General features: G+C 49.0%; 1 protein-coding gene across 9 annotated transcripts in view; it reads right to left on the bottom strand.

Annotated features, from left to right (window-relative positions):
- Positions 1 to 619: 619 nt before the first annotated feature.
- The window catches only part of FRMD4A (FERM domain containing 4A), a 369074-nt gene continuing 346437 nt past the window's right edge, over positions 620 to 23256 (bottom strand). For 7 of the 9 annotated variants that reach the window (XM_071424072.1, XM_071424070.1, XM_071424069.1 and 4 more), the window contains 8 exons: positions 20488 to 20610; positions 17209 to 17437; positions 15991 to 16047; positions 14990 to 15227; positions 13778 to 13942; positions 11236 to 12095; positions 8512 to 8608; positions 620 to 4336 (listed from right to left, as the gene is read on the bottom strand). In XM_071424072.1, coding sequence (XP_071280173.1) covers positions 4234 to 4336; positions 8512 to 8608; positions 11236 to 12095; positions 13778 to 13942; positions 14990 to 15227; positions 15991 to 16047; positions 17209 to 17437; positions 20488 to 20610 — 1872 coding nt within the window. In that variant the 3' untranslated portion in view covers positions 620 to 4233. Of the gene's footprint in view, positions 4337 to 6714; positions 6787 to 8511; positions 8609 to 11235; positions 12096 to 13777; positions 13943 to 14989; positions 15228 to 15990; positions 16048 to 17208; positions 17438 to 20487; positions 20611 to 23256 lie in introns of all 9 variants that reach the window. The other 2 variants (XM_071424073.1, XM_071424068.1) reach the window with 2 other exon arrangements.

Below are 23256 nucleotides of genomic sequence, written 5' to 3'. Positions count from 1 at the left end.
TGAGACTCTGTGGCTGTTGGAAGCTGCCTGTGGTTTTGAGGGGTGCTGGGTGGCCAAAGGGGCCACAGAGGGGACACCAGTGATGTCAGTGATGTCCCCAACCCTGTGCAGGGGGCACTGCTGCCCTACTGAGCTGAGCAGCCTCTTGGAGTGGGCTCCCTGGGGAAGTCACTTCCTTGGAGCATGGGGAATGTGCTGGTGCTGCAGCCAGTCCCACAGCTGCTGGCATTGCTGGAACAGCCTTGCAGCCACTTGGCATCCAATCCACGTAGGTGAGCATTAATTTTAGTTATTTCTAGTTGTGTTTTGGAAGTAAATATTATTTGTGACTTTGCTTCCCACACTGGTGGGACATCAGTCACAGTCCTGCTCCTCCTGAGCCCCTGGCCCAGTGCTTGGGAGAACATGGCAAGGAGGCAGCTTGGATCAGCTGGGTGCTGAATCCCGAGGCATCTCTGCAGGATGGGCTTGTTTGGGGCAATGCCAGCGTGTCCTGCAGTCAGCCAAGGAGCAGGGCCCTCATGGACACCCTGGCCAGCTGTGCACACATCTGGAGCAGCATCTCTAGCAGGGCTAAGGATTGCCTGGGCTCTGCCCTCCCAAAGAGACCATGGCAAGGTTTCATTTTGAAAATGCTTTAATAAGGAAGTGTTGACAACACCGTTTTGCAAAATGTAAAGGTAACTATACAAATTCTTAATACAAAAAGAATAAATTAAAAGCAGATTTTTTTTAATTCTGCAACTTTTTCTACAACATACATATTTTTTTCCTTGATTACAGTTGAACAGAATCCAGTAAAATCATTTTCCATGCTCTAAAGTCAATTTCAGGAGAGACCTAATTTTTTTCTTTTTTTTTTCTTTTTTTTAAACTAGAGAGTCCATTTTACACAACTTGTAATAAAACTATTGACATTAATATATATGTAAAACTTTACATCTAGTTAACTAAGCAGTAACTGGTCATCTGATAGCACCTGAATGGGGATTGGCTATGCCTGAAACTAAAACTAATACAGAGTGAAAACAAATTGGACTGATTCAACATTTTCAACACTCGACTGCATATAATATCATTTAAAAATAAACCCTGCCTCCCAGCACAGCCCCTGCAGGGGCTGTCCCCTGGCTCCTGCCCACACAGAGGGAGTGTCAGACACAGAGACTGAACGTGGTTGTGGCTTTATGGCAGATGGAGCCTTGAAAAATAAAAAAGTAAAGGAGGGGTTAAGTTGGTAGTCAAGTGCTTGTCTATAATAGCTATGTATATGCCCCTCTGTGTTATACTTAAATATGTTAATCTCATATGATTAACATTTTATGTACATTTGTGTTTAATTGAATTGAGCTAAACAGTAAAACCTGTTTTACTTAATCTGTCTTTACTACCAGACTGGCTGCTCACATGTGCCTTGATTGCAAACCAGAAAAGCAGAACACAAAGCAAAACTCAATCCGTTTCTAGAAAGCTTCTTCTTCCACTCCAGCCTGTTTGCAATTCAGGCTAAATATTTTTATTTCTCCCCCCTAATTTCAGGGCTGCCACCTTTTAACCTTTGCTGCAAAACTGCAGAGCTGGTCTTGGAGGAATTAATGTTTCTTCCTGTAGTGCCCAGAGGCCTCATAGTGCCGCTGTTGTTGAATTCTTTTTAATTAAAAGAAGGTACACAGAAAAAAAAAAACAAACCCAAACCACTTACCAGGGAAATTAAAAAGAAAACAGACAGTTGCTCAGAGCCCCTAAAAATCCTTGGGCTAAATTATTTGCTGTAGCTTAATTTGGTCCTTATTTAATCCTTTTACTTCAGCTACCAAATTTTATCAGTAAACGTCATTAATCAGTACTATCTCTTATCCAGCTAAAAATCCAATTAGGAGCTTGAAATAATTCCCATGTTAAAGACCCCAAAGCACAAAGAGATGGTGAAAACAGCATTTTGCTTGTCCAGATAAAGGCTGCAATCTCACCACTGGCTGTTCTTCCAGAACTGAAAGCAAGGCTTCAATTACTGTCACGGTGCACTGCATCATCACCGGGTGATGCTTCAGGGAGGCCCAGAAGCACAAGGTTTGTGTGGTCACCTTTGTAAACCCTTTGCCAGTGTTTTTGTGGGTTTTTCTCAGAGGGGTAATTCATTTACGCTTCATGTGTGAACATAAAAGAGTTTCCTTATCATAGCATTATGGAAGGGTTTGTGTTGGAAGTGACATGATCCATTCCAACCCCTGCCATGGTGCAGGGACACCTTCCCCTGGACCAGGTTGCTCAGAGCCCCATCCAGCCTGGCCTCTTGCCCCATGCAATCCTGGCTCTGCCACAGGTTTCCCTGGACAAGTAACAGCCTTTCTGCCTGTCACTGCCTCATCTCTGCAAAGCCTCCTCCCCACCTCACCAGGGATGCAAAGCAGCAGTGCAGGGAACCAAAGCCAACACTTCTGGTGTGAGTTGCAGAAAGGAATTGGCATGAGCTGCTTGCATTAATGTTTAGAAACCCCATCGTTTTTCAAAGCCTAATTACACAGAACCCATTCTCTTTTAAAGCCTGGAATGCAGTTTTCCAGCAATCTTAATACCAAAAGGTGTGGCAGCCCCCCAAGTCGCGGTGTTTAATTTGAAACGTTTCGCTCTACTTTGTCTGGTAGACGCTGTTGTTATTCTTGGAACACACACACACACTCACACTCACACACACACATACACACTCTCACACTTTTTTTTTCCTTTTTCCTTAAACTAAAGCTAACTTCAGTTTCTGCTTTTCACAAAGTAACCCCCTCCAGCCGTTTCTGTTAATGCCTTTCCCATAGGAAATCATCGTTTGCACGCACCAACGGGGGAAGGCCGGGCGCCGCCCCCATCGAGTGGCAATAAAAACAGCATAGCACCGCGGTGAAGACAAAGACGTGCCAGCTTCAACATCCACCTAGATTGTGCACTTGTTCCTTACTTACAAAAGTGTCTTTGAGGCCTTTGAAAGTTCCATGGCTTGACATGTATAAAGCATTGCTCTAAAGTATGTGTAAACTCGCAGCTCCTTCCAGGCCGCGCTCGTGCTGCTCCCGCTCGTCCGGCGCCTCGCTCGGTCGCTTCCCTTTCTCTCTCTCTCAAGGGGAAGATCTCCCTGTCTGCTGGCTGTCCAACCCTGCTCCAGGAGCCTTCCAGGGGCCAGAGCAGTTCTCCCACACGGCAGCACACGGGTGACGAGCCCTTTGCTACACTGGTGCTAACGAAGGGAAGAGGAGTGGAACCAATAGGTGAACGCAGCTTGGCCGCGTCAGCTCGATCGCGATGTGCTTTCCCTTGTGCAGAGATAGATCCCAATTTATTGGCTGTGTCTGCTTGTGGAAAGGTTTTTTTGGCAATTTTTATCTCTATCAAATCAACCAATACAATCCTAACCTCTCCATGTATTGGTGGGCACTCTGTGCCAGGCACAGAGATGCTGTGAGTGCAGTACTCGCCTCTGCTTCAGGTGACGCCTTTGTAAACCTTGTCTGTCCAGTTCAGGAGTGGCTCGCAGACAGCGATGCTGTGATACCAGCCCAGACCTCGGGTGTGTCTGCAGCACAGGGGCTTCTTTTGCTTGTGTGTAGGTGGACTCCAAATAAAGAACGAAATGCCATTTTGCAGGGGGTGGTCGTGTCTGCCATCGAGTTAAAGAAGGGAGATGTTCTTGTAGCTAGAACTTGCTGAGCAACTCATCCTGCCAACAGTGGTGTGGAGATCTTTGGCTGACCTGATTGTGAGACTGACACGTCTCTGAAGTGATGGGATTTACTGTTTCAGAACAGATGGCACTTTCAGGAATATGGTCTCCATTTCTCAGCCTCTGTCCTATTCCCACCCCCTTCAAACTAATACTGTTGGCTTCAGCTTGGAGGTCATGGAACTCTTGCTGCTGTTACGTGCTGTGGAACATTAATCTTTGATACAAGCCTTGGAAGGAAAGGAAACCCAGTTTTGAAACTGACTCTGCAGATGGCTGCTCCTCTCTGCCTGCTGCCCTGTGGCCATGGGAGGGATGGGCACCCTGTGGCAGTGGGATGTGCTGCTCTGCCAGGGTGTATGGCTCAGGGCTGGTGTCCCACAAATGTTGTCTGGAATTGCATCGTGAGAAAAGTGCTTAGAGTTGAAGCTGGTGCTGGGTGACAGTGCATCTGGGTAAGGCAAATGAGAGGCAGTGAGGTGATCTCAGAATGGCATTGATATGATTAACTTGAGGTCAGGGGTTCACACTAGAGTTCCAGGCTTGGCTTTTTCCTGCCCATACCACTGGACATCTGCTAATTCTGGATAGAGGGGAGAATCCAGGAAACAGCTATCATTGTAGTTCCTGCAGGAGAAAGGCAACTTTGTTAGGACAGTGAGTGCTCCTGGGCAGTTCAACCATGAGCACAAAACATTGTGTTATAGGTGGAGAGGAACACAGGGCATTCACAGACCCCACTGCACTCTGCCTGTGTCTTCTTCCCCCCTGCCCTGGGTACAGCAGCAGTGCTGTGCCTCTGCCCTGCCTGAGGCTCTGCCTGCTGTCCTGCTCAGCAGGAAGTTGGGATAGAGATTTTTCTATAGGATGCTCTCCAGGGAGCAACTCCTTAGAGCAGCTCACTCGGACATGGGCTGTACCACCCAGTGGGAACACTGAAGGAGGAGGGTGGTGGCACTTTCTGTAGCTCTTCTGCTCTGGGCAGAGCCTTGTGCATCACTGAGCAGTCCCAGAGTGATGTGGCTTTCCAGGCATGAACCAGGAGGGGACTGATGAGAGCATGCCAGGTGTGATGTGGAAAGGACCATGTTCTGCTGCAGGGGCCTAGTCCTCATCTGGGGCTGTTTCCTGACAAATTTTTTGCTGCCTGGCTTTTTCTTTGCCTGTACTGAATAGGTGAGACAATTAATAAGAATTTTCTCTGCTATTTATGTTAAGAGCTCTACCCAGCATCAGCTCCTGGCTTAGACTGTGGAGCTCTTTCCCAGAGGAAAACAGGGCAAAATCTGGATCTTTTGAAAAGTGACTGCTATTATCTGTGCAGTCATAGCCAGAATTGATGTCTCTCCCTCACACTTTGATTTGAACCAGCTTCCAAACCAGAGACTGTTTTGAGGCCAAAGGCAGGAGATGCATATTTTTTCTGTTTACTGAGGGATTCTCACTCCTTCCTGCATTCCCTCCCCACCTCACAGCACTGATCTCACATCTGGAGCAGTTCCTGCTTCCTCTGCCCTGTTTTCCACCTGGTTTCCCTGGGATTGGTGTCTGAGAGGAACCTGAGCAAGGGCATCGACATTTGCATGTTAAAGAGCCTTTTGTTTCCCAGCTCAGTGCTGGAGTACAGAGGTTTATGGGATAACTCTAGAAAGCTGGGCTTGAAGTACTTGACGGATGCCAGCTGTGAATGGATGTAGATTCAAATGAGAGTGTCAGACATCGATGGCAGTTTAATTAAAACAGAAATACTCTGAGGGTTTTTTTGTTCCCTCCACCCTTCCCCCTCTGTCTTCCCACAGGAATGGGGCCAGGGCTGCTCCTTGTTCCATAAAACCTCTCTGCTGGTGCTGCAAACAGCCTCATCTCTGTGGCAGGGAGGGAGGAGGAAGGTGTGATGGAGTTGTGGCTGGAGCGAGCCTGGGAGCTCTGACCAGGGCTGCTGAGCTCACGCTGGTGTGCCCAGCAGGCTGCTCCCAGACTGTCCCCACAGCTCTGCCCAGGCTGCTTTCAGCTCTCCTCAGCCACAGATTTGTTCCCTCCCCGCTTTCTGTGCTCGTTCAGCCTCAGCAGGGACACAGAGCAGGCTGGCCCCGAGTCCCTTTAACAGGGAAAGGCAGGGACACAGAGCAGGCTGGCCCTGAGGGGAGGGCAGGGACACAGAGCAGGCTGGCCCCATGTCCCTCTCTCAGGGGAGGGCAGGGACACAGAGCAGGCTGGCCCTGAGGGCAGGGCAGGGACACAGAGCAGGCTGGCCCTGAGTCCCTTTAACAGGGAAAGGCAGGGACACAGAGCAGGCTGGCCCTGAGTCCCTTTAACAGGGAAAGGCAGGGACACAGAGCAGGCTGGCCCCGAGTCCCTTTAACAGGGAAAGGCAGGGACACAGAGCAGGCTGGCCCCGAGTCCCTTTAACAGGGAAAGGCAGGGACACAGAGCAGGCTGGCCCTGAGTCCCTATAACAGGGAAAGGCAGGGACACAGAGCAGGCTGGCCCCGAGTCCCTTTAACAGGGAAAGGCAGGGACACAGAGCAGGCTGGCCCTGAGGGGAGGGCAGGGACACAGAGCAGGCTGGCCCCATGTCCCTCTCTCAGGGGAGGGCAGGGACACAGAGCAGGCTGGCCCTGAGGGCAGGGCAGGGACACAGAGCAGGCTGGCCCTGAGTCCCTCTCACAGGGAAAGGCAGGGACACAGAGCAGGCTGGCCCCGAGTCCCTTTAACAGGGAAAGGCAGGGACACAGAGCAGGCTGGCCCCGAGTCCCTTTAACAGGGAAAGGCAGGGACACAGAGCAGGCTGGCCCTGAGTCCCTTTCACAGGGGACAGTGCCACAGGCAGAGGCTCTCTGGAAAGGCACAGAGGGTTGGAATGCTCCCCAGCCCTGCAGGGAGCCTGGCTGGCACACAAAGGGGCACAGAGCTGAAGGGCAGCTCCAGCAGGAGGCCGGACACTGCACTGTGCTCACCGACTGTGGGGCAGGAGGAGGAAAGAACAAAACGTTCCCTTACTATACCTCTATTCATCAGTACTTTGGTGGGTTGGAGACTGAGACTCATCCATAGTGGGTGAGTTGTCTGTTGCTTCTCTGAACAAAGGAGAGCAAAAAAGGAGGAAAGAGGAGAGAGGAAATGTTAAAGAAAAGAAGTGACACAGACATTGTTATGAGCTTATTAATCCAGTGGGGAAACAAGTTGGTGAATCATCTTTAGGAAAAGTTAGTGACACAAAAACAGGCTGGGGAGAACTGTCAATCTGGGAGGGCACAGCCACTCCTGCAGTGGAGGAATCTGTTGTGCATCTAATGGCAGACTGGATCCACTCCTGTATTTATACACATACACCTTGGGTGCTAGCTCAGGTACAAAACAAGTGTTGAGTTGTCTCTAGTTCTTTTTGCACTGGTTGTTGGTGCAGGGCCTAAGCTATAAATCCAGATAGCTTTGCTTTCACCAGCTGAGAATTTAGCTTAAAAGTATTTTTGCTGTGAGATGCAAGGTGCAGGACAGCTTGAATGGAAAAATAAGAAAAGCTGGGATTATCCAAACAGATGTCTCAGCTGGCTGCTCACCAGTTTTAATTCTGATGATCACTGAGTTATTTAGAAGAATTAGAATTGGGATGGAGACTGAGACTAAGATTTGAATTTAGTCTCAAAACCTAAATAGTGGAAATTGCAGTGTATGGTAAAGGCAGGTACCATTTTGCCTATCTTGCTATCCCATGACTTTTAGTGAAATGGGACCAAGAACATTTTTCTGTTCTAAAGCTGAAAGCACATTCAAAGACCATATGAGACTGGATGTCAAATGTGTGAATTTAAAATCCAGGTAAGCCTAAGGGGTTGTGGCTATGGCTCTCCTCAGCCCCAATTTAAAGTGCAGTCACAAACAGTGCTGGAGTAAAACCAGAGGTCAAACCTGGTCATAGGTGACATGGGTAATTAAAGAGCAGGAGATTTTCCAGTGGCTGCACAGTGAAATGTTTTCAAAGTTAGTTCCAACTCAGGGTATCAGCTCTGTTTTCCTATTCAAAGCACTGGGGTATTTTGAGGACTGTAGTGTCAGATCTAGCTGATCTCGCCAAAATCTCATCCCACTGGATGTGCTGAGTTAGATGGGATCTGGAAATGACCTTTATTTCACATGGCAGGACAGAATTGCTGGACAGAGAGTGCTAGAGAATACCCATGGGAGCTTGCAAAAGGCTGTTTATTTACTCCTGGAACTCCCTGCCTTGTAAAGAGGTGCCAAAGAACCCAATTACTGTATTTACAATCATAATGGCTATGGGTGTGTAATGCTTTCCTCACACTCTGGTGAAGCACCTTCATGTCAGTGGTAGCTGCAAAAAGATGCCCCTAAAAGTCATGCAGACACATTGCTGGGGAAAACTGAGCAGAAAAATGAGGTTTTTGCACACGCAGGTATGGCAGGCACCAACGTTGCCTTTCGAACAAGGTCTTGGTGTGGACAGCCAGTGTGATGGCTGCTAAAAAAGAAACATCAGCTATTTCAGCATAGGAAGAAGACTGGAGGAAGGAGACAGTCCAAGCAGGAGGAACCTGCAGGGCTCCTTTCCTTGTGGATCTGACACTGCTTGGAGCAGTGCTGGGTGTGGATGACTCAGCCATGTCTTGCTCAGCCTAAACCAGAGCTCCATCACCATGAGAGCACAAGTGGGGGACTGGAAATGCTCCATGTGGATGTAGGCTATGGAGCACATGGGAAACATTCCCCACAGTGTGTGGGGAGCTTTTTCCCACTGGCACTGAGGTAGGTGGATTCTCTGAGCTGCCCCCACAGACACTCACCCAGTCTGCCAGGTGAGGATGTGGTGGGGGCTGCCCGGCGGCGTGGCTGCGAGCTCGCTTGATGGCGTGGAACTCCTCTGGCTGTGAGGTAAGGCAGCTGGAAAACAACCAAGGGTGGAGAAAAACGACTGGTGAGGGGAGAACACAAAGGTCAGGGTGCTTCAGAAGCATCAGCTGGTCAGACCAGCAGGAACATGTCTGGCTGTGAGCAAACACAGCCTGGGACAGGCCTCGCCCCGTTCCTGGGTGACTGTGCCCGAACACGGCATGGGAGCACAGCCTGTGTGTGCTGACACCGCTGCACGTCACGGGCTGGATCTGCCCTCAGCTCTGCAGGAACACTCAGTCTCCAGCTCAGTACAGCCACCCAGGCTCTCCTGATCCTGGCCTGGCACACACCACATTCTCCCAGTAACTTGGTTACTGCTGCTTGGACTCCATAATCCTGAAGTGGAGGAGCTCAGCCTGCCCGGCTCAGCCTCCTGTTTCCAGGGGTGGGGGGAGATGCTCTGTATCCCCAGGAGCCAGGACTGGCAGTGGTGAGAGCCTGGACAAGTACACTGCTGTGAAGATTTCAAAAGCTACAACTCCCTTTCACTGTGGGTTTGTAAAAAATGCCTGCCTTTGTTGACAGTCCTATTAGGGACCAAAGGAAGGCTCAGCATGATTGAACAAAGACAGAAGCAAGCTGGACTATAAATGGGCAGTGGCTCTTGGGGAAATTTCCCTGGTGAGGGTCCAGCAAATAAAACCACCTCACTAATCTTTCTTCCTCCTCAAGTCTATACAGTGACCTCTGAATTTAACATATGTCTAGAATGTAATACATGACTAGAAGTCTCATCCTCTTTGAAGGACAGTGTGCAGCCCAACTGACCTATCTGCTGAAATGATGGAGGCTTCTGCCTGGCACCCCTCTCTCTGCTGTTAAATTCTTTAGCTGCTGCCAAATGACACCTAAAGGGCAAAGCAAATTTTAATCTGCTTCTGGAGCTGACAGCTCCTGAGGTCAGTATCCTCCCATAGCTGTGATTGGGAACAGACTCTGAACACAAAACCAATCTATGCTGCCAACTGTGATTACTGAACATTCCTGGGCTGCACAGGTATCACATTCAGGTTTAAAACCCAGCTGAGTTAAGGAATGGACTGCCTGACAGTGATCTTTATGTGCTCTCACCCCAATCCACCATTTTCCTGAACTGGTACCATTTCCAAGGCTAACCAAAAGCTTTCCAGTGTTCAAGAATTTTCTTTTGCTGCATGGAACAGAAATGCCCATCAACCAAAGGGAGGAAGAGAGATTTTCATAGTGAGACACAGGATGGTTCTAGCAGCTACTCAGTTGTGTCTTGGTACACCCCTGGTACTCCTATGAGTGTTGGCATCACACATCAACCAGCCCCTTCTTGGGGAGCTGCTGGTGGCCCACGAGGAGCCTCTGACTCCACACTGGAGTTGGCAGCGAGTGCAGGGCCCCCCTGGTGCCAGGGTGGGCTCACCATGGACTGGACACCACGCTGGGATGGCAGAAGGCCAGCAGCCAGCATGGGTGGACAATGCACTGCTCTGCCTGGGAGGCAGTGGCAAGTGCAGCTGGGGCAATGGTGTCGCCCATGCTGAGGCTGAGGCATGTGGCTCAGGTTTTTAGCAAGTCCTTGATCTGTCCACACTGGCTGGACAAGGAGTGACTGATGGCTAGTAAATATTTAACCCTGGACTGTTTCACACACATGGCAGCCTTCCTTCCCAGTGTAATGAATTTGACTGTTTTCTTACCATTTAATATTAACAGCACAGAGGTGTACGTAACATATATGTTTAATATTAACAGCAACGCTCTGTACATAACACAGAGGCAAAATACTGCACAAACTGCAGCACTCTGAGTTTCAGGGTATTATCAGCAGAGTTATTGGAGCTGCATGGGAAAACTAAGTCTCAGCAGTGCACAAAGATGTCATTGCTCAAACATTTTCATGGTGGGTGGAGGGGCTGGGATGCCCCACTTAACCTTTCTCATACTTTTGGTGTTTCACTGAGTACATATATGAGTACACTGAGAATATATGTATATTCTCCTAGTCTGTGCTGAACCCCTGCTTGCTTCATTGCTCCCCTTGCTGGGATTATGAATAGTGATGCTCCCATAGATTTGTCACCTTCAGCCTCTAGTGCCATCACCCAAAACCCAACTGCACTCTGAGGAAAGACCTGGCAATAACCAGGCTTTGGTCCCTCTCTGTCTTTTGAGCCCATCATTGCAAAGTGATGATTTCCATGGATGTTTCCAAACATTCCCATTGATGAATGTCTTGGGCAAGGCTTGCCCCTCAGTGTTACACCTCCAGGCTTGGTGAGCAGTGTGTGCAGGCCAAATCACAGAATTTCTAGGTTGGAAGAGGCCTTTAAGATCATCGAGTCCAACCCATGTTCTAACACCTCGACTAGATCATGGCACCAAGTGCCACATCCAGTCTTTTTTTAAACACATCGAGGGATGGTGACTCCACCACCTTCCTGGGTAGATGATTCCAGTATTTGACCACTCTCTGTGAAAAACTTCCTCCCTAATTCTAGCCTGTATCTCCCTTGGCGCAGCTTGAGACTGTGATAACGTGCTGTGTCCTGGTACTGCTCTCCAGCTGGGGTGTAACACCTGGCATTGACCCGGGCTGAATGAGGCTCCCATCCCTCCCGCCCCTGCCTGGGCCTGGCTCTCACCTGATGTTGCTTTACACATCTGAGGCATTCTCGTGACCCGGCTGTGTGCCACAAAGGTGCTTTGAGAAGATGTGCTGTACTGGGAGCTGCTGTCCGAGGAGGTGGAGCTGGTGTGCGAGAGGCGGCTGTGCTCCTTGTGGGAGGCCGTGGAGCGCTGGTACCAGAGCCGCAGCTCGTCCGACACCGCAGTCCTGCCCGAGCCCTTCTCGTGGCCCTCCCTGCCCAGAGATGGAGTCCTTATGATCTGGGAGCGGGATGGGGTGAGCCTGACAGAGTCCACTTCATCCCCGTGCCAGTTCTCCTTAAACATTCCCCCTGCCGTGTAGGAGTTGGAGGTTTTGAATTGTGCTTTCACGCTGTAGTGTCCCTCCTGGTCGTTCTCCAGGCTCCGCACCACCACGGGCGTGGAGCTGCCCTCGATGTACAGGGGATATTCTTTGATCCTGTACTGGGAGGAGGGCTGGCTCTGGCTGTGCAGGTAGACACGGTGGTGTCCCGTCCCGTTCCTCGCAGCCAGGTTGGGCATGCTCCCTGAATTGGAAGAGACCAGGTTTCCTGCTGATTTGTGCCTTTGCCTCTGCCGCTCTCTGGCTTTTGACGGGGAATCCTCTGCCAGGGTGGAGTAGTTGGGGTTCATCTGAGCAGGGTAGTAGTGCTCCGAGCTGGAATGGCTGGTGCAGGAAGAGCAGTCGTCCATGGGGTCAGAGCCGTTACTGCTACGAGTCCTTGGGGTGTAGAAATCAGGGCTCCCTGTCTCATTTTCTGAGCCCAGGAGCTTTCCTTGTGACTCCAAACTGGAGCTCCGGTGTCTAAAGTGCTGAGCTAAGCTGTGCAGTCTGGTTGGGCTGATATCTACTGACCTGCAGGCACCAGGAAAAAGAGCAGGCTGTAAGTCAACAGGTTGAATCGTTCCCCATCCCTGTCTGTGCACACAGACACCAAAGGAATTCAAGGGCATTGAAAACCTGAACCCTTCCAGCACTGCTTGGGGCTGCTGCCTGCAATGCAATCTGCTTCCCTGCTGCAGGGCTTGAGTGATTAGGTCCTGTTCCTGTTCCTCTCCAGTTCCCTGGTGGTGACATTGAGTCTGCAGCACCATGAGGGACACAAGCCCCTGCCCAATCCAGTTCCTCTGCGGCATGCCACCCTGGGAAAAGCCCAGTCTGAAGGGTAAAGCTTGGGAACCTCAAGCCTTGGCACCTCACAGACCACAAATGTGGTGAGATTCCCTTGCAAGCGGCCCATGAAAGTCCTGCATGGGCACAATCCACCTGATGAGAGACAGACAGACAGACAGACTGCCCATACTTAGCCCTGAATGTTGTGATTTCTCCACTGGCCATTGAAAAAGTCACCCCTTGCCAAGCAGCTTGGTGCTACTGGGGCCTAACCATGGGTAATGCACATCATTGATGACAGCCCTTCAGGCAACCACCAAATCACAGTTTACAAGGCTTGATTCATGGCCAAGTCTGGGAGGTCTCTATTCACCCCAGCTGTTTGAAGAGCTCCACCCATCCATTCAAGGAGCAGAAACAGATCTACATGATGGATGGCTAAGGCCAGGGCATGCAGCTCATGAATGAGCTACAGACTGAGCAATGGTTGTTTCAAACACCCAAATGTCCCCTACTCAGTTAAGGCCACTTTTCAAGCCCTGTGCCAAGCTCATTTCTCATACAGCTTGGCTCCAAGGTTAACAGACATTGCACCATTGACAGGTACCCTCAGCCAAAAGTTTGTAACAAATTTAACCCGGAGCTTTAATGCCTTGTATTGTCTCTGCCCGAGGCTGATGTGTTGGCATAACTTTTGATTTATTCTGAGCTAAATGATGGTAGCACTTCCCCTTAGGGCAGGACACAGACCAGAACACAGCTCTGGATCAGTTCTGCTCCCTGCAGTGGCCACGGTGCTTACCACAAAAGCAAAAGAGCAATGAAGCTGAACAGTTTGTAAAAATTCTGCTGAAGATCACAGTGAAGTTTGGCCCCACACATCCAATCATCTTCCTTATACACTTCAGCTCTTTCCTCTGTCAACCCTGGGCTAAATTCCACTGCCACCTGGGTCCCTGGCTGGATTGCTCGTGATCTCCCCATAACATTACACTCCTGCAAACACTTTATCCATGAGGGAAAATTAACACTATTCAACATTTTGTATCAGACAGGAAGAAACATGTTCTCTCCAGCTGGATCCATGGAGGAATTTACTGCAGAACTTAAGCAGTAGCACCAAATGCATTTTAAAAGTGGCCTGTAGAACCTATAAACAGTCTGAGATGAAAGGTCCCAGCAAAGAAAAGCTTGATCACTTCAGGGAAGGGATGAGGGGCAGAATCGTGTTTATCTGAAGGGATTTCAGGATGTCAGTTCAGGAGAGATTCTCAACTGGCACAAGCACATGAGCCTCTTATGTGAACAGGACTGGTTTGTGTCCTTTCCTGAACTGGGAATTAGTCCATACCCTGAGGGAAGGATAAAGCAAGACCAATTTATTTCGGGGTAAGCAAGGTGAGGCTGGAGCTGGCATGACTTACCGCGTGGAGTGGACGTAGTGCGGGCTGCGTACCCGCAGATCCGGCGTCGACGGCATGCTGGACTGGGAATTCCAGTGGGGAAGGCTCCGGATGGGGCTGTTCTGCAGTGAGCTGCTGCCTCCTGCCTCAGCACAGCTCCCGCTGCTGGGGAACCGCTTGTGGCTGCTGCAGAGAAACACCCTGCTTCAGCTCTCCCACAGGAATCTGGGGAAGCGGCTCCCACACATCCTTCCAGATCTCAGGCACGTGCCTGGGATCTTGCAGGGGTGAGTGGGAGTTGGGTCAGCCGCTGTTCTGAGCTTGTGTCCCAGCCCTTGTGGTGCCAGAGGTCAAGGCCAAGCCCTGTCAAAGCCCTCAGATCATCCACCATCCAACCCTTCTAAATGTTTTGTAGAATAACACTGAGATACCAAACAGCAATCATGTGGCTGTAGCCTGTTTTGATGACCTGCCTATTGGCCAGAAGTCTCCTTTTAGTAAGGGACAACACTGTAAATTCTGAAAGGGCTCCCACCTGTCCCTCCTGCAAGCAGGGAATATCTCTGTGCTGGAGTGTTGGGGAAGATGAAACAGGAAAGCCTTATAAATATGATTGTCTGGCAAAAGATTTTGAGAATATAGAAACTATAAGTGAGACTGAAATGAAAGCAAGCTTTGAGATACTTTAGTTACTGAACAACTGGAAAACAATGGTATGGCTGGCTGAAGGTAATCCCCTTTTGATGAAACAATACCCTCTGCTTGCAGACAGCTCCAAGGGTCAGAGCAGACCCTACTAGCTTGGCAGAAGAGGTCCAAAGAGTAGTTTTTAGGGTTTAAAATGTAACACGGTATGGTAATGTAATGATTCTTATAGGCTGCATGCAAATGCTATAGGATTTGTATATTGTAGTAGATTGGTTAGTGAGAATTAGAATATTCAACACAGAAGAAGATCTATTGTATTGTAACGGGAACCTCACTCTCTTACCCTTCAATGCTATTACCTTTTTTACTCCCTTACCCTCTTACCCTCTCATCCTCTCTGCCCCTCTCTGCTCTCAGGCCTGCTCTGAGCTGTGGCTGGCAGCTCCCAGCAGGCCCCTGCACCCAGGCCCTTTGCAATAAACCTCAAGTTCCACGATCTGGCTGCAGAGATCTCTCGTCTCCATCCGTCCTGACCACGCTACCTCCCGATGCTCCTACACTGGAGCTTCAAGAGACCTGGCTCACCTGGAGTGGCTGTGTGAGGAGCGCTTCTTGACCTTCTCATAGGGCTCATCCAGGGATGACTCGCTCCACATCTTGGGTTTGATGGGGGACTTGTCGTAGTCGCTGCGGTGGAAATGCATCTGGCGCAGCCCCTCCAGCGACTGCGGCGGCGGGGGCCGGCTGTGCAGCGGTGGCCGCGGAGGGAGGCCTTTGTGCGGGGACTGCAGGGGGGAGATTGTGCTGGTGACCTGAGAGTCCTCTGTGGAGAGAAGGGAGAGAGGTGATGGCTGTGTGACACCCCCAATGGCAGCACAGCCTAGAGAGATGCCATGCACCTCCAGAGCCTGCTTCCTTGCCCTGCTTCCCCCGGCTGTGCTTAGGGACATCCTGAAGACCTGACTTTCAGAAGGGCACTGGCTGACATTCTCATGTTGGGAGAGAATGGCCAGCAAGAGTGTGTGATGGGCCATTCTAGGACTGTCTTTTGAAATAATTCAGAGCAGTAACCATAGCAATATTAACTGCTCCATGCCTGATGTCAGACTACAAGATAAAGAGTCAGACATTATGGGGAAACCATAATGATGATTTTCGATGATTTGGTCTTTTGAGTAGAACCCTGCTAGGAATGGTGTTCATATTAGGGCGAGGTTGCTGATGGTAAGGCATGCAGTGGTTGTGGATAGTATTTTTTGGAGCCCTCCTATTTTTTGGATATCTTGTTCGCCATTTAGGCTGTGAATGATGGAGCCTGAGCATAGGAAGAGCACGGCTTTGAAGAATACGTGGGCTGAGATGTGGAGGAAGGCCAGTTTGGGGAGGTTTAGTCTGATTGTAACTATTATTAGTCCTAGTTGGCTTGAAGTAGAGTCAAAGAGTCAAATCATTAGGGGAAACCAAACTTTTTTTTCTTCTGGGATCTGTCTGTGGACTATTACACGGAACAGTAATTCCATTTTGAGTGTCAGTCAGGAGTTCCTACATCCCTTCCCACTCTCCTGAACATACAGCAGCCAACATACCATCCTCGAGAACAAGGGCATCTGAGAGGGAGCTGTCTTCACTGGCAATGTTTCCTTCTGAAGAGAAGAAAATACCAAGATGGTCAGATGGTCCCAAGATTCGCAATGACTGAGTGCTCAACTGCACCATGGTCTTTGTCCACTGAGTCTTAGCCTTAAGCAGTCACCCACGCCTTCCTCCCCCCAGAGCAAGAGGCAAAATTCCTATGAATGGTTGACTCAGCCCACTCTCAGGCTGGGAGGGCAGAGCTGCAGGTCAGGTCTCTCAATAGCAGGCTGCCTTCCAAGGAGCTGCTAAGTCTTTTCAATAACTGGGGATTAAGACTGAGTAACAACAGAGAGCTGAGATCCCCAGAGGATGCAAACTGGCACAGTGCCATTAGTGGGATTTACATCTTGGCCCTTAAGGACTCTGGGTTTGATCCATCTTAAAATGATCATCCTGCTGCTAACTAAAGGCTCACACCAAGTATAAGTTCTGTGGAATTCAAGGAAATGTTTTTGGAGCATCCTCAGCAGCAGCAGTAAAAGCTCTCAGGTCCTTGGCATGCAGATATTTGAGCTGCCTCCCCCAACCTGTGTCCTCATGGCTGTCTGTTATCTCAGACTGAGGTGCAATTTGGTACCCAGGTCACAAATACAGCAGCTCTAATCTCAGTTCCTGCACAAAAGCACAGAGAAAAGCTCTGCAAGTCAAAGGGAAAGGGGAAAATCCACAAGGGAGAAAGAACCATGGCAGAAAGTCATGGATTTCATGAAAAATCAATCAACAACCCAGTAAACCATAAAGTGCCCTGAGAATTACATTGTTAAAAAAAGAAAATGAAAAGAAATATTTGAACACAGCAATGAGACTGCTCCCGCTTTGATTTTACAGATGCCTTTGAGCTAGAGAGCTCACCCCTATCTGCTAACATTAATTACATTTGTACTGCACTGCTCTGGAGGAGACACCAGGAGAGCAATTTCACAGGTGAACAAAGGAGTCACAGCCTGCTCTGCTGACACCCTGATCATCCACAGCACACCACAGCTTTGCTGCTGTGACCCAGCACATCCCTAATGCACAGCACCCTCTGACAGCACCCCTGGGGCCCTCCAGGCAGAACAGGGAGGAAGAGGGAGGGGAAATTTGGTAAGAATTTTGCTCCCTGCCCTCCACAGTGATGCTGTGGGCACCAAGGTGGTGTCACTTGGTGGGCACCAAGTCCCACTTACCATCTATGATCAGGGAGGCTCTCTGGGTTGGCTTCTTGCCAGATTTGATGCGGTACTCGTTGATGGCATTCTCAATCTCCTGCAGTTTCTTCAGGGCATTCAGGTAGGATGTCTTCCTCTGCTTCTTCAGCTTTTTGCTGACGTTGGGGTCGCTGGCCAGGCGCCGCGCAGCCTCCGTGATCTGGGACTGAATGGCAAATTCCCTCTCCAGGCGCTCCAGCTCTGCCTCCTGGTGAAAGGCCAGTGGGTTCTGGTTACCACCAAACTCTCTGAGCCCACCTATGTGGAAGATCTCCAGAACCTGACCAGTGGCCTTCAACAAAGGTTCTCCATCAGCAAAGCATCCACAGTCATGCTGCTGCCCTCAGGGCCTCTCTGAGCATACCCATCTTGCCTTCACCTGCTCTCCAAAGTGCCTGGAAGCCCAGCTGGTGAAAGGGATGACCTACACAAGGAGGCCATGTGTGCTCCAGCCCTAACCCTGGTGTGCTGTTTGACTTTTCAAGCAGCTCAATATGGCCAAATTGACATTCATCCTTTTACACCCATCTCTGGGTTACACCTGCCTCTCACCTGCTCCTTCTCCCTGTTTTCTATCTCCACATTTGAGCCCCATTTGATTTCACTGCTATGTATTGATGCAAAGCCACAGCTTTATCCTCCTTGACAGGTTTGTTTGGCACCCACCAAACACTTTGGGGTAAATACAAGCTGAAGTAATTATGGGCTGCTGCAACTGATGGCACCAGAAAATTGTCTCCTCGAGTTACCAGCCAGGAGGGTGATCTCAGAGCCTGCAGTGTGCAACAGCAAGCTCTCTGTATGCCAGAAAGAACCAGTGCCCTCAGCATTAGCCCTTGCAGGGCCTCAGCTGAGTTTCTGAATGCAATCAGGTGTACCCTGAAAGCTACCTGGCCATTTTTGGTTATCCTCCAAAGATAAGGGACTTAGGACAACTTATGCCAAAGCATAAGCTGATATAGAGCTTCCCAGTCTGCACAGGGACCCCAGGCTGTGAGCTTCAAAGGGCCTTGTTAATCTGCAACGGATCTGGCTACCTCCCCCAGCTCAATGGAATTAGTCTGCTAGAAAGAGGAACCCAGTACACTGCAAATTAACAAAAAAAAAAAAAAAGAAAAGACAAGTTTTTCTACTTTTAGTGAATGGTGAGACAGTCATATATTCCTGGAGATCCCTGTTACCAAGTTGAAATCCTCTCTTTGTTCAGCAGCAGTGTAAGAGCTGATGCTGTGTGATTTAATCAGACTGAAGCATTCTCTGAAGTTTTTATTCTGGGTTTCTGGCTTAAAAAATATACTTTTGCTATCAGTGGTGAGTCAGCATTGCCTTAGAATTATAATTATCATTTTCCTCACTTCACTGAAGAGTGAACCCACCTTCTATCTTTTTAACAGATCCTTTTTTGCTTTGAAGACTTTATAAACTCTGTTAGCGCCAGACTTATTAAAAGTGAACTTGACATGATGGGGTTTTAAGGCCTGGAATCTGATTCATCATCTCCTGGTAAAAGCCTTCCCAGAGTCAGGAATTACAGACCAGGTAAAGGTGATTACCAAGAAAAAAACCAGGACCCTTCCCTGCAAGTCTTGATCTGACAAAGGTCTTGCTAAAGGTATGGTGAGCTTGATGTGAGAGCTGTTATTTCAGACCTTCACAGATTCAGCTTTAAATCATTCAGTATATCCTAGAAAAAATATATTAATTTTCCTCCTGTCCACAATTGTCTATTTTCCTCCAGTGAGGCCCCTATAAATAAAGCTCTAGGAAATGAGAGCTATCATCTGCCTTCAGATGGAAGTGCCTTGCTTCAGGTCCTTGTCACAGCTAGTAATTTCAGTCCTGGACTTGCGTGGTTGAGGGAATATTTCACCATTTTAAAAAAATTGATTTTCCAGTGTTTGCACTTGCTGAAAAGTGCATGAAAACCATTGGTACCCTCCCTAAATGCTTTCAAACTGGCAGCCAAACACAGCTCAACATCATTCTTCGAGAACAGAAATTTATGGTTTTCAACACAGCCTTAAAATTTGACAGACGAAGAGAGAGGCAGAGAAAAAGCTGAGTCAGCATGTTTGGATTTCTGAGCACCTGCACTGGGGAGGAGGTGCTTTACCTTCCTGCTCTCCACACCTAATCCTGCCACTGGAGTAAGGAGATTCCTCACCCTGTGGCCCCAAAAGCTGCCCTGTAGCAACAGGAGCTGGGGAAGCAGGAGATCAGGTTATAACTGAGCAGCCAACAGACTGCAGGGGTTTTAGGAGTAATTCAGCTAAGACATGCTTCCCTTTGAAAAGCTTAATTAAAGGTGCTAGTTCATGAATATTTGACTGCGGTGGAATTCCTCTCCCAGGCTCCATTGAGAACAAAACTAAAGAGCTCCAGCTGTTTATTTTTTCAGCAGAAGGAAAATGCCAACAAAACGACAAACAGTTAATTCCCTGGCTGAACTGAGCCTCAAACCACACAGTCACAACCAGCTTCAGTCTCCCCTCCCACAAAAATAAAAAGGAAACTCAAGACTGGAATATACACAAGTGTCTTGAGACAAATGTGCCTCCACAGACAATAGCTGTTCTGTGAATCCGGTCCTGCCCTACAGCTGCTGCAGGCCTGTTTTCACAGCCACGGTTCAGGGCACTGACCCAGCACATTGTGGGAGCAAGGAAGGGAACAAACACTCCCTGGCAAACTTAGAAAAATGTAACTCCAGCTCCCCATAGGTAGGGATGAAGGCTCTTTTGTTTAAGGACTGGGGAGCAAAATGCTTTTATCTCGCTGTGGCAGGGCTAGGATGGATAATGGTGATGCTTTTCTCCCTGGTTAGAGGGGGCCTGAATTTGGATTGCTACTGGAGTGGAAAGCAAGAGGCTGTTTGCAAAAACAAGACAGGCAGAAGCAGGGCTCAGATGACCTGGGGGGCTCCTGATATGCTCCCTGCTCACACAAATCACTGCACTTTGTCACTAGAGCACTTGCACTGCAATGGTCAGTTGGTCACCTAGGCTATTTCTGTTACCTCTAGAAAAGCAAGGGCTGAACCTCAATCATTTCACCTTTAGTCTGAAGGAAATTACCCAACTCGCTCACTCCTTCCCTATTGTGATGGATATTAAAAAAACTCACATGGGTACTGTGACCAATTACAGTAATTTAAAACAAAAACGACCATGGGACTGATGGCTCCTGGGTGATGCTCACTGGACACCTCAGAGACCTGAGGTGGGGACACGTGTCTGGAAGGGAAGGGCACAGCCTCACCTCTCCCTTGGGCAGGATTTTCTGCTCATCCAGTTTAAAGGCAGTTCCTATTCTTCTCCTCACAATAGGTGGCTCCTCCCCAGGATCCAGGGGGTATTCTCGTGGCAGCTTCCCTGTGAGCTCCTGTAAGCAGAAAATGCTGTTAGTGCTCTGGGAAATCCTGCAGCACAGCAAAGCACACCACCACTCCTGTGTGACCCTAAAATGACAGGTACTCATTAACAACATATCCAGTTCAGCCAGCTGATAAACACAAAGGAGAGCACTCAGCCCTGCAAACTCAGAACCTAGCACTGAGGGTGGGGACCTCCTCTCTAACCTGTGCATGAATACAGAGCTCTGTGGCCTGCCCTGGGCAGGTCTGTAAGTGGTGCCCAGCCCCAGGGTGTCAGGGCCTGAGGCTGAGCAGGCTTGCAGCACACAGACTTTCATCTCTGCTGCAGGGTGAGCAGGAACCAAGAGCTCCTATCTGCTCTGCCCTGCTTCTGAGAGGGGTGAGCAGACCCCAGAGCCTTTGTGCAGGATGCAGGTCTGCTGAGTCAGAAAGCTGCAATGGTAACAGCCACACAGGTTATGACCTGCAGAGAAAAACATTCCCACCTGATTCATGACGTGTCTGAGAGGAATGCAATGGAAATGGTCACTAAAAGCAGTGCCTGGTACCTCATTACCTGTCTGATAACACTTCATGTATTAGAATGCTTTCCAAACCTCAATGATGTCATGGGCAGCTTTGGAGCAATTATTAGCTGATACTCTGTCAGACTGATGGGGTTATTTGCAAAGATATGTTCAAGATCTGAAGCAAACCTCGAAGAATTTCAGAATAAGTGGACAACAGGAAGCAGCACCACTACTGATGTTAATGCTGTGGGGTTTTTGCCCCAGGCTACACAATACAGGCACACACATCTGAACTGAAGGCATTGAACTGCCTACAGAAAAAGGCAGAAGCCTGACTACCAGCACAGCCCAGACTCCTTGTACTCAAAAGTCTCCCCATGAAGGACAAAAGGCTTTTGTGCTCCTTAGCATCAGTGTTGAGAGGATCCAGCTGGCAGAGTAACCTAAATCATCTGAATCCCAAAGAACAGCAGCTGACCTTAATGTGAGTGTGGGTGCACAGCCCAGTCCCTGCCTGCCCTGGCCTCTCCCCCACTCCCTAATGGGGTTTTTTCTTTCTACTCTTTTCAGGTCACTTGGAAACAAGGACCTGGCGTTTTCAAATCCTCCCTTTAAGCAATTCCCAGCAAAATGATTTTGCAACAGAGCTCTGTGATGATGTGCACAGGCCCCTATTGCAAGAGGCATGGCTGCAATATCAGAGTCCCACTCTGCAATGCCCCTCTGGCCCTGTGGGGTTATTTCAGTTTTTCTTTCAAAATGTGTTCCTTGCACTGTGGCTCTAAGCACTGCACCAAGATACAGATTCCTGTAGCCTGAGGGCAACAGGGATATTTTCTTTATAACTCCTAATGTGATATGAAGCAGGGCAGTGGGTAAAGAGTTAATCTCCTGTAAAATCTGTAAAGATCAGAGCAGAACAAAATGAATGTGAACTACCATGCTGCCTCCACAAGCTAGAAAGTATTCAAAGGCACGATCGTGAAATGTAATCTAAATTAATAAGTAACTGGAGTAGTGATGGCCCAAAGTAACCTGATGCCAGAATTATGAATGGTTCTGGCCATGCTTTCTTAATTATGCCCCCACTTTTAACTCTTTTTTATCTCCTGGTTTGCCACCCTCTTCCTCTGTTTTGACCATTTCCATGCCAAAGCAGAAAGGAAGAAGGGCAGCCTGAGAGGAAGCTTTCAACTAGCAGCTGCTGATGGATGAGCTGAAGGGTTGCAAGATGGGGTCAGATTCCAAGTGTCCATTAACTGCCTCTCTCAAATCACCTTTGGAAAGCACTAACACTTTCTACCAGCTCTTAATGTGCTGACAGATGGGCTCTGGCCAGTCCTGCCACAGCACATTAAGGAGTTACTGCTCCTCATCCCCAGCTCCCTGCCCCAGTGGGAGCTTTTTCCCCCATCCTGCTTGCTCCTGAAGTGCCTGAGGCTGCAGCAGAACCAGGGCTGGTGTTAAAGGGAAGGCACTACAGGGCTGGTGTTAAAGGGAAGGCACTGGGCTGTGAGCCCCTGCAGCTGTGGCACAGGCACATCTTCCCCTGCATCCGGTGCTGCTGCAGGGATTAGTCATCAGCAGTCAGGCAGGGTTAGCTCAGGGTAGTAAATTCCTCTGGGCCAAGTAGAGCCTCCAGACCTTGACAGTCAGCCCCTGAAGAGCTGTGATTTTTTTCCTGTGGATGATCTCAGCTCAATGGACTTAGAGATTGGATCTGATCCTGTGACCTTTCTCACAGCACAAGTTGTTGGCTGAAATCAACCAGGACTTCTCAGGTGGGAAGGGATTGCTCCCATGGAGTAAAGAATGGGAACAGGGGCAGCAGAGATTTCTGCTGATGTTCTTTGTTGAGAGGTATTTTCCCCAACTTGTTCTTTTTGGCATTAAAACCATACATTAATTGAAACAAAGTGCAATGAGACCTGAATCAGTGACCCATTTCTCCCATTTTTGTCAAAAGGTAGATACACATCAAACATTAAGCAAGAACTGGAAGATCTCTGTGCCACTGTCTGCAGCCAGCCTCCTGTTGTGCTACATGTCACAATTTGTTATTAAAATCAGATACACAGGCCTGGTAAACATGGGAGGATTGCTGAATGACCTGAGTACACTGCTGCTAATCTCCACACACAGCTG

Source organism: Agelaius tricolor, unplaced genomic scaffold (genome assembly GCF_023055355.1).
Source record: "Agelaius tricolor isolate 1412-34295 unplaced genomic scaffold, bAgeTri1.0.p SCAF_3, whole genome shotgun sequence".
NCBI lineage: Eukaryota > Metazoa > Chordata > Aves > Passeriformes > Icteridae > Agelaius > Agelaius tricolor.
Note: the sequence above shows the minus strand (reverse complement) of the source record. Positions and strands in the feature narration are given on the sequence as shown.